This window comes from Lepisma saccharinum, chromosome 28 (assembly GCF_977018435.1).
Source record: "Lepisma saccharinum chromosome 28, izLepSacc3.1, whole genome shotgun sequence".
Lineage (NCBI taxonomy): Eukaryota > Metazoa > Arthropoda > Insecta > Zygentoma > Lepismatidae > Lepisma > Lepisma saccharinum.
Genome location: NC_139256.1, coordinates 33444553 through 33456693, shown reverse-complemented (window position 1 = coordinate 33456693; position 12141 = coordinate 33444553). Strand labels below are relative to the sequence as shown.

The window sequence follows — 12141 nt, the reverse complement described above, 5'->3', positions numbered from 1 at the left end:
GCAGTCATACAAGTTAAGCAAGTGGGTACCCCACACATTGTCGGCAGCCAACAAGGAACAACGAGTGACAGCCTGTTTGTCCTTGCTCACTCGGCACCTGAACACACCCATATTTGATCGCTTGCTCACTGGTGACGAAAAGTGGGTCCTCTATGACACTCCCAAGCGTACCAGACATTGATTGTTGCCACGTGACCCTGTTCCTCACACCTCAAGACCACCTCTGCACCCACGAAAGGTTATGCTCTCTGTATGGGGGAATTGTCGGCAAGTGGTGCATTACGAGCTCCTTCCACCTGGTCAGACCTTCACTGCTGACCTCTACTCTCAGCAGTTGCAAAGGGTGCACAGTGCATTGCGGCAGAAGGAGCCGGCATTGGTGAATTGCAAGGGTGTGCTGTTCCTGCACGACAATGCCAAGCCACATGTGGCAAAGAGGATCTGGAAGACCCTTCAGCAACTTGGCTGGGAGACACTGTGCCATCCACCATATTCACCAGACCTTGAACCAAGAGATTACCACCCGTTTCATTCCCTCAACAACCACTTCTGTGGGAGATCCTTCGCAAATGAGGGAGACCTGCGGAACGCACTGACGGACTTCTTTGCATCCAAGCCTGCCGAGTTTTATCACCATGGTATTGTGCAGCTGCAGGAACGTTGGCAAAAGGTGTTGGATGCTGATAGAGATTACTTCGAAACCTAAAGGTATGTACCGTCCACTGTATTGCTCTTTGTTTATCACTGCTCTAGAACGGCAAGAACTTTTTGGTTACCTTGTATAACAATGAAAAACAAACCATATTTTCAAATTATCCCTTGAAAATCCACATGTTCACTCTCAAGAATGTGAGCAATTGCACACAGATTTTGGTACTTTGTGTTTTTTTTCTAACAGATTTTGAAAATTGTCTCTAAGCACTTGCATTTGTAGCCCTGATATAGAGTTCAATTTCATTTCAACTGCACTAACGTCCTTCACTGTTCCACTAGCTCCAAGATGCACCCAGCAGCAGAACAAGAAAGCAAATGTTGCGAGGGTAGGGTTGCGAATGTAATATGATCGACCAGCTGAAGATAAAAGCTCTTAGTTCATTGAACTTTACAAAAAAGACAGCAAACCAACACCTATCCTAACCGCATTAAAAACTAAAATGAAATCGTACACAAGGCATTTTCAAACAAGTTACTACAAATATGTAAAATTATTAACTGGATACCCTTCCAGTGGCAAATTTTTGTCGTCCTTGTTAGTTCCCAAGAGGGGAGTTTGAGCAGTTCGAGTTTTGTCACAATTTCTACAAATCTAGCAGACGTCATGAAAAAACTCGGCAATCTGAATGCCATTATTGCATTGAGAACATTTGAATTACAAGAATGTTCAACTCTACAAATAGAAATGAAACAGGTTTCGACAAAACATTTTTTCTCTCTGATCACTCATAAATTGCTTTTATGAATTTTTTCTTTGTTGCGCATCAACAATTTTGTTTTTAAGGTTTTCTTTACATTATATCATATTTGTTTTAACATTGGTATTGTCATAATTTTAATGTGCTTCATGTATGTCACTTCTGACAATTTGTAACATATGTATCCTATGTTTTGGTTCATTTCAATAAGGGTTGAATTTTACTTGGTCTACTGTATTATATTACGACAGGTATGGGAGGGGAGGGGGCAAGTGATAGTCACCTGTTCCCCTGCCTGATTTAGCACCGCACGCCACTGTCTGTTACTAATGGACACAATTTTTCATTTGCGAATAACTACATAAACAACATGAATCAGACAAAAACAAAGAGCTGTGATTGAGTTCTTTCAAAGAGAGGGTTGTCATATGGAGAGGATGCAATTGGCATTAGCCATGTCAGAAGATGGATGAAGAAGTTCCAAAAGGAAGAAACCTCAGTGACGGATAAACATCAAAGTACTAGACCTGCAACCGCAGTGATGGACGATGTTCTGGGAGAGAGGGGGTGTCATCTGTACAGATTTTTTGGAACGTGGTGCAAAAATGTGCAGGCTTTAAAAAAGTTGAGGGACGCTATTTAACGAAAAAGAAAGCACATTCCACTAGACAGTGTTGTCTTGCACCACGATAATGCCTATCCTCAAGTGTCAATGGAAAATGTCACAGGCCATTGCCAAAGTGGGGTGGTCAGTAATGCCCCAACCCCTTAACACGTTCAATGCCGGTCCATTTTGCATTGCATAAGCCACAGGCCGTTGCCTGGATGTGTTGCGCACGTCAAAATCCGTTACCTTGATTTTGTTTATATCACAAGTATTTGTTATATTTTGATAATGTACAATTCATATTTGTTATTTTGGAGGAGATTTTGGAGGGCGTCACACGGTGTGCGTCACTGGCCTTTCGCATATTTTTTTTTCGTGAGAGGCCAGTGCCACACGGTGTGTGCCATGGTATTATATCACTTCTAACTGCAAAATGTCAAAAAAAGGTATCGCTAAAGATAAACAAGAAACTTTATTATTGTTACAACACATACCATACATTCAAAACTGAAAAACAATGTATCTTCTAAGAAATAAACTTGCTTTCGGAAGCACAAATTCAGACAAAACTATCTATTCTTGCACACATAAGAGTGAAGATTACTTCCAGAACAATGAACGTGAAAAACACTTCAATAAAAATAGTAACATTATGAATCTACTCACAACAGTGCACAGGCAATAACACAACTCACAACAGATTTCCAAACACAGGCCAGGTTGATTTTCAGAGTCAATTGTCTTCTGAATGTTGTTTTGGTTGCAAACTCTGCATCTTGTTCTGTGTGTTCTGTCAAGCTTAGATGGAAGATGTTCCATAAGACATTGTTGTAGGAGGTAAGGCTCTTTCTGATAATATCACCATCACTAGAATCGTTTCCAGTATCACCAACACCATCATCATCTTCACCATCTGCGTCATTCGTCATATCAGTGCATCCTAAGTTCTATGCCAAGTCTTCTAAATCATAACCAGGGGGAGGTTTCGAGGGGGCTGAAGCCCCTCTCCCCCAGAAATCCTAAAATATCAAATTTAAATAGTGTATTGTGATAGTTAATTTTACTTCATTAGATGAATCTTGAAGAATAAGTTGTAATATACTGAGAAATTCTCATGTTCAATGCTTCTATACCTCTAGTTCTTCGCCTGTAGATGGCAGCTACTGATAAGGAATGAGCCCTCCCAGCCCCAAAACAAAATCCTAGCTAGGGGCCTGGAATCAACACATTTTTCACTGGAGATGACGAATGATGCGTGGGCAATTTTATGTAACTTTGCTTCTTTTAATGTCCTCTTGTTTACCCTGTTAGTACAATGTCCTTTTGCCTTCGGCCGCCCTGCAACATATGGTTTCATAGAAACAACACAAAATGCGTAACCACGAAACCAGTCGTGTAAATCAATGCAGTAGTATGTCCCTCAAGAGGCCGGAATGAATACAACCTCCCAAGCCAATAAGCGACTCACAACTGGCGAATGCTAACTAACAATGTCAGTGACACACACCGTGTGATGTCAGCTTCTCTCGGTAAAAGCCGATGACATACGGTGTGTGTCACCGGCACTGAACGTGCTTCATCAACGACACACGGTGTGTGTCACCAGCACTGAAAGTGTTAAAGTCCTTATTTATCCCCATGAGACTTCTATTTGTTTGCTCCTCTCAAAAACAACCTTCGTTAACAGCATTTCCAGGACATGGAAGATATCGCTGTGAATCCATGGGTAAAAAAGAACCTCAAGAGTTTTTCCAGAGCAGATTTCTGCATTTGGTTGAATGGTGGCAGAAATGTATCGAAAGCAAATGACAGTATTTTGAGTAGCCTTAATAGGTACCTAATATTTGCATCTATTTTTACACAAACTTCCAAATTGTTCCTCCTTCACATAATTTTACAGCAGACGAGGCATTAATTTCGGGATGACCTTTGTAATTGAACAACTTTATTTTACTGATGTAAAGACTTTTTAAAATCCTGAAATAAGAACAACTTACCTCATCTGCTGCTTTGCAGATATGCTCAGCAACCTTTGGATCTAAACCAAACTCCTTGTTCACCATAGCCGCTGCTTTCTTTAATATGCCCATTGCTTTAATAACTGGGAGCTGAAAGGGAAAAAAATTACAACTTCAAGCTGAATAAAATGAAAGGCAAGTTCATAACAAAAGTAATTGGAAGAGGCATTCAAGCAAAACTGGGACTTTTTGGTGTACAAAATGATAAACACATTTGTTGTAGTAGAAACTATGTTTAGTGTTCCTGTACTTATGTTCTATTTTTTTATTTGCTTTATTTTACTTCGCTTTTTGTGCCACTTCAGCTAATTTGCGAAGATGGGGATGAGTGATGATATGATGAAATTGACGAATGGACACTCACAAACATCCATGCCCAGGCCAGGATTCGAACCTGGGACCCCTGGCGTGGTAGCGCAATGTGCTAAACACTCTGCAACGGGGGCCAATGTATTTATGCTCTTGTCCCAGCATTTCACTACTGTGGAAAGATTTGAGGGGTTCAGAGCACAAGTGGCGTACCTCCACTTTTCACGGCAATCGACTTACATGTATAACTGAGAATTGTGAAGTGTCAACATATCAGTGCTAGAAGTATCTCCTAAGTTTCAAATTCTTGCACATGTTTATGCTCCAATAGCTAAACATACAGAGTGCTTCAAAAAAATGTATACACACTTTAAAACATGATAAAAAATTTATATTCCCACCTGGGAGGAATATCGTTTAATATCTAAGAAACTAAAAGTTAAAATATACAAAACAGTAATTTTGCCTGTAGTATTATATGGGTGTGAAACTTGGTCCCTTACATTGAAAGAGGAACTTAAATTCAGAGTATTTGAAAATAAGATCCTTAGGAAAATATTTGGACCTAAAAGGGATGAGGAGACAGGTGAGTGGAGAAGGTTAAATAATTTAGAACTACATAATTTGTATGCATGTCCAGATATTATTAGAATAATTAAATCAATAAGACTTAGGTGGGCTGGCCATGTGGCACGAATGGGAGAGGAAAGAGGAGTTTACAGGATTCTTGTTGGGAAACCTGATGGTAAGAGACCTGTATGAAGGCCAAGACGAAGTTGGAGGGACAACGTTGAGATGGATTTAAAGGAAATTGGTATGGATGGAAAAGAGTATATAGATCTTGCTCAAGATAGGGACAGATGGAAGGCCTGTGTTGCTGCAGCCATGAACCTTCGGGTTTAAGAAGGCTAGAGAGTTAGTTAGTTAGCCTGGGAGGATGAAATAAGGTAGAAATGTAGTGTGATGTTTGCTCAATAGATGGCAGCAGGTACCATTGCTAGCGCCACTATGCGGTCAGTGGCGAGTGATTCATATCAACATGCGGAAGTACGGTTGAACTTTGAAGAGTGTAAGAATTTGTTAAAGTGGTAGTGGAAATTTGAGAATGTTGTTGAGGTTCAGAGACAATGGAGACGTGAGTATGGTACTGATCCCCCTTCACGGTTAACAATTGCTCGCATACATGAGAAATTCGAATTGCATGGAACAGTGTGTGATGTGCACAAAGGCCGATTGGGGTGACCTCGCACAGCTACAAGTGACAAGTCCTCAGCTGCGGTACTGAAACGGTTTCACAGGTCGCCACAAAAATCTACAAGGCAATGTGAGCGTAAGAGTGGTGGTGTAAGTGCTACTAGCGTACTACGCATTCTGAAAAAAGGCAAGTTTAACGTGTACATTCCCAGGCTGGTACAACAGTTAAGTGAAGACGACCCAGATCGCAGGTTACAATTTTGTAAATGGTTTCGGGACATGGTTGACAGTGATCCGGGATTTGCAGGGACCGTGGTTTGGTCGGACGAGGCACAAGTCAAGCTCAATGGAACTGTCGAGACACAATTGTGTGTACTGGGCAGAAGATAATCCCCACATCACTGTTGAAAAGGCTGTGAATATGCCTAGTGCAACTGTGTGGTGTGGATTGTCATTGAAGGGACTCATTGGATCTTTCTGTTTTGAAGGTAACGTAACTGGTGAAAGTTATCTGACAATGCTTGATGGTTCCATTTTACCTGCCATTCGTGAACTGTATGGCAATGAGAGGTTATATTACCAACAAGATGACGCACCTCCGCACTACCACAGGGATGTAAGAGCATACCTTGATCAAAATGTACCAGGCCACTGGATACGATTCAGGGGTCCGATCAAATTCCCTCCGCCCTCTCCAGATTTTACACCCCTCGATTTTTACTTATGGGGAACAGTAATGTATAAGGTGTACCGCAAGAAACTAAATAACCTGGACACACTTTGGGATGAGATTAAAACAGCGTGTGCAGAAATCCCACTGCAAACTTTGGCGAGTGTTACTGAAGCAGTATAGATCAACCACAAGGAAAAAAACCTTGGGACGAAAAGTCCCCGTGCAGCTTTCCCTTCTTCCCTCCACCTCGGGCCATAAGGAAGCATGGTCCACTCTCCCCTTCCCCTACTTGCGGGAGTACGGTGCACAGGAGTTGCGGGTCTGCGCAGGTTGTTTTGCTTGTGGTTCCACTATAGTGGTCCGTACTCAGAGATGTAATGATGCTGGAGGCCATCAGTTTGAGCATTTATTGTAAAATTGTAAGCGTATAGCCCAGAAAGTGCATTGAAATCATCAAACTGACTCGCAACCTTACTTTCAGGTAAATACACATCTTTGTATGAAGACATTTTAACATTTTTTTTCTTCTCCTGAAGTGTGTATACATTTTTTGGAAGCACTCTGTATTACTAAGCTACCTACATACACTACCTGATCATTTTGGCTCGAAATTTAGCCCCATACCCTATACATTTGGACTTACCATTGCTAAATGGAAAATTCTCAATAAAACCCTGCTTAATTTTCGTAACTTACTACCATTCTCAAGTAGCTAGTTGTGAATAAAGGCAAGTGGCACAGAACTGTTATCATTTTACACATGGTAGTGAATTTTAATCATGTTTGTAAATACTAGGGTTACCAGATCACTATAAGGGAAAAGTAGGGCTTTTAGTCAAAATGTATGACACAAATCATTCTCAGTAAATAATACACATTACTACAAGATGTTTGCAATTAACTTAAAATTAACACATTTTCAGTATTTTTAATAATGAATTTTTCATGATTCCTTACATACAAAATTCCCAAACTTGTAATCAATATTAAATGATTCACTTCTTAATACACACATTTTCATTTGTACTTTTCAGAGGAGCGAATTTTTCTCAAAATTTCAATTTGTTCTGTATATCTCTTGCTTTACACTCAAAATATTAAATAACAATAGGAAATATGTTGTAGGATTACTTCCATCGTTATAGATGCTAAAGCAAGAAATTACACTTAATTGAACAATGCAATCAAAAGAATGTGGTCCCAATACTGCGTTGATTATAGCTGCAGTCGTCATTCTAGCACAAAAATATTGCGTTTGCAACGTCTGAATCAAAAGAAATTTCTCTTTCGAGCTTTGAAGTGCAGCCCCATAGACTTATGACTTAATGATTTCTCTTTGTTCAACTGTAACACACATTTTCTTAACTCAAATTATATGACGCTAAAAATGTAGGACATTTATGATTTTTTCCTAAATTCCTCCCAGATGCCGGACATAAGGCTAAAATGTAGGATATTTATGATTTTTTTCCAAATTCCTCCCGGATACCGGACATAAGGCTAAAATGTAGGACATGTCCGGGAAAAAGAGGATACTGGTAACTCTAGTAAGTTCAAACTGTGAAAGTACTATCATTATAAAATAATATGCTACAAATGTCTCTATTTTATTTCTTTGACTTCAAGCGACATGCCACTTTAGAGTGAGCTCGCACAAATACACTGTGGCACTTTCTACTCCTATTTTAAGTTATTTTATGTATTTTTTCTACATTACTATGATAGTCACAATGATTAGATGAAAGAGATGAGAAAAATGAATGCAATGAGATGGATTGGAACCTATGGCATCTCACATTCTCCCCAAAGACAAACAAAATAAGCACCACTGGTTTGTCTAATAATTTTCAATTCATATTTACATCGCATCAAATATGGAAAAATATGGTTTGCGTTGACTGGTTAATTTTGTACTGCCTCTTTAGGCTAACTGTGATCATGAAGATGAATGATGATTAGATAATTGGTGAAGGGATAGAGCCCAGGACTCAAACCTGGAACATCAGTGATTGCGAGTTCAGCATTCAATGCACTTGTTCACAAAGGTGCCAACATGCCAATTTTAACTGATAATGTAGCAGAACAATAAGGTTAAGTATAGTTTCTAATCTGACTTACTGGCATTCTCTCTGATTCATCCCCTATTGGGAAGTTCATCACGGAGCGGAGGGTCTGAGCCCCATAGAACTTGCTCTTCGGCACCTGGAGTTCACCGAATGTATCATACTCTTTTCTGTACTCATCCTGCAAATACAAACGAGAAAACTAAGTAGACACAAATACAATTGAACAAAACTAAAATGCACATTGCTGATTCAGAAAGTAAAAACACAAAGTGAATAGCTTCTTAGGTCCTGGGTGTGTTGTCTCATGTATTCAGTCACTCTGGCACAATGAAACATGTACAAGGTAGAATCAAAAAGTAAGGTAACAAGTGCCCTGAAAATGTACAACGATATGCTAGTAACTTTTTTTTGTGTGTGTGTTGTAGGTATTGATGGATAGTATCCCTGGTGACCGCTAGAGAGCAGCACGGTGACACAGTTGCAGAGAATCGCAGTTCAAAGATGGCAGGGTTACTGGAAACATGGTCAAATGTGGACGTGCGAAGTGTGATCAGGTTTTTGCATGCGAAGGGGAAGAAACCAGCCGAGATCCATCGGGAACTTGTGGAGGTGTATGGAAACAACGTGTTATCCAGGAAACAAGTGTGGTGTTGGTGTAAGGAGTTTGAAAATGGTAGGACTAACATTAATGATGATCAGCGAAGTGGCAGACCGTCAACTTAAGCTACCCACCAGAACATTTGTCAGGTGGAGGGAATGATTAGGGAGGATAGGCGAATCACACTGTCACACATTGCAGATGCACTAAACATTTTGTATGGTTCTGTGCACAACACACTTGGCTACCGCAAAGTGTGTGCACATTGGGTACCAAGAAATCTCACTAATTATGACAAAGACAGACGAATGGGCATGAGTCTGAACCACCTGATCCGTTATCAACAAGAAGGGTCGTCATTTCTGTATCGCATCATTACGGGTGATGAGACACCTGTGCCATTGTGGACACCGGAATCTAAACATTCCTCCATGATGTGGAAACATCCATCATCACCCCCATCCAAAATGTTTAAAACAGTAACATGTGCAAGGAAAACAATGGCCATGATCTTTTGGGACCACCTTGGTTGATTCACCTGGAATTCCTTCCACGTGGTACCACTGTCAATGCTGTGACCTACTGCCAGACATTGGACAGATTGAGAGAGGCCATATGTCGGAAACGACCTGGAGCACTCAGGGAGGGTGTATTGTTGTTACACGACAACGCTCGACCTCACACAGCGCAGCTCACCCGTGACCATGTCACACGTTTCCACTGGGAGGTTTTGGAACACCCTGCATACAGCCCTGATCTTGCACCCAGCGATTTCCATCTGTTCGGACCAATGAAGAAGCATCTTCGAGGACGACGCTTCAACACAGTGCAAGAGGCACAGGATGCAGTGAAAACCTGGTTGGACAGCCTTGACACTGATTTCTTCACTCGTGGCATTGATGCATTGGTCACCCGCTGGAACACGTGCTTAGACAAATATGGTGACTATGTGGAATGTTAGTGTGCAGTGTCATGTATACCCTGTCACAGTTTAGGCAACCACGACATAAAGGTTTCTGTGGAAAAAAAACTTGTTACCTTACTTTTTGATTCTACCTTGTATGTACACTTACTTAAACTTTAATAATATGAAGAATGTAAATAACACTAAATATAATGAAGAGTTCCTCACACATTTACACGTATATGACGAGGCGTACAACACACGTACGTCGTCTCTCTACTCAACTCGGACTCACACTGCATGGCAACGCGGCCAATATGAATGACAATTCGTCCGAACACAAAGTTTACTTTCTATTTCCAGTTCTCTTCATTAATTAAGGTTTAATGGATGTCTGACAGTAGTGACAATGAGGTCCTGCGGTGTGTGGATGTGATGACTTCAGAGTTAAAAAGGACCCCTCAAAAAGTTGATTCTCTGCTTGTAAAGTGTCTGTAGCTATCATCTCCCACCATTGGCAGCTTGTGGTGAAACAAAATGGAGGGGCGATAGGTCACAAATTTGCTCTATTAGTAATGCGAGTTTAAATGACGAATTTCTTATAACAGCCAACCTGATAAGAATTTGATATATTCGTGTTTACCAAATATCATGTTTTACATGTTTACATCTATTACAATAAATTTAATACTCCCTCTGTCCCAAAATGGTAACTTTTTATTTATGTTCTTTTGGATACTTGATCGGCCAATTTGTACTGATCCTTGACTAATAATGTTGTATGACTCATTCCCGTGTTTCATTTTCTTCTTCTGCATACACCAATGTCACAGTTTGCATATCGGACACCAAACAGAAGTGTACCGGACAATAATTATGGGACAGAGGGAGTAATTATTTAACAGTAATACGAAGATCACAAAAGATGGAAGAAGAAATAGAATTCTAACAGATTTAGTTGTAATATTTTTTAACTTAATAGAGGGGAAAATTCAGAGGAAGGGAAATTAGTTTACATACAGCTTGATAAGCATAATAACGAACATTTACGTGCACTGAACATGAAAATTAGTAAGTAAAATTAAGACAGAAAATGTTTCCTGTACAACATGACTAATTGATATGGCACCAAAGTGAAATCTGCTTTACCAGAACCTCTATCAATATACTAAGTACAACTACAAACTAACCAGAAACCTTCTTCAAACACGCTTGTAGAAAAAGTTTATCCAAGACATTCTAGATTTTATTTTCTTGGAAATAGTCTTACAATCTGGTTGTTTTATTGCTTCGGGGTTGCCAGACAATTTTGCCAGATTTTCAGAAATTTGTAGTTCACGGGTTCCTGCAGCAGCTTCTGGTGAGCCAATTGCGGGTGAGTTTAGATGATGAATTTCTAATTTATTTAACAGCCAGCGTGAAAAGAAATTGTGATATTCGTTTTTATCGAATATAATGTTTTAGGTTAGCATCTATTATTTAATAGTAAAACTGAGATCATGAAAAATGAGAGATGAATTAAATGCTAACAGATTTAGTTGTAATATCTTCTTACCTAACAGAAGTAAAAAAATACAGAAGGGAAGCTGCCAGACAACTTTGCCACAATATCAGGAATTTTTTGAAACATGCTAATCAAAACATGTATTTCAATCTACATGATGTAGACTACATCATTGTAATCCAAATGTGCTTTCCACTAAACACATAGCAAAAGTACAACGCATATATACAAAAACTTTGCAAGTAACAAGAATCTGTAGCCGACTTCCATGGCTAACATACTGCAGGGTCCCGGGTTTGAATCCCAGCCTGGCCATGGATGTTCTTCGTGGGTGTCCCTCTATCAAATTTATTATATCATCACTCATCCTCATTGTCGTGATTAACCAAAAGTAGAACAAAGCGACGCTAAATTAAAAAAATCAAACAAGAGTCTGCATATTTTCAGTTCCTCACTGGAAATTACGATATGTATTGTTCTATGCTTATGTCATACGTGAATATACAATGACTTTTTTCCAACAGTTGGTAATTTTCTTTCTGATGTTAACACCCTTGTTTCTGCCAACTCTTCATTGTTTACAGTTCTCTGGAGAGAGCGGCCAGCTTCGGCTAGGTGGTTGGGTTTTGTACGACGAAAGCCATCATCCACCCATGCACAGCTCCCGTGCATGTTGTTCTACCCATTTGCCTCGCCTCTTCCCTCACCCAGCCTTCCCTAACAATGCTCGCAGAAACGTAAAGTGGGAGGACGGCGCTCCGCAATATTTCTCCCGCATGGTGGCGTGCAAACTTCACTGTCATGGAAGAATAAATACAAAACTGACTAACCAACGATCTGTAAGCAACAAAATATT

General features: G+C 40.0%; 1 protein-coding gene across 1 annotated transcript in view; it reads right to left on the bottom strand.

The window, feature by feature from the left end:
- Positions 1 to 12141, bottom strand: part of LOC145980951 (fumarate hydratase, mitochondrial-like) — a 61187-nt gene that overhangs the window by 34438 nt on the left and 14608 nt on the right. Inside the window, exons 2-3 of the mRNA XM_083114033.1 lie at positions 8332 to 8457; positions 4017 to 4127 (exon numbers count right to left, since the gene is read on the bottom strand). Coding sequence (XP_082970159.1) covers positions 4017 to 4127; positions 8332 to 8457 — 237 coding nt within the window. The remainder of the gene's footprint in view (positions 1 to 4016; positions 4128 to 8331; positions 8458 to 12141) is intronic.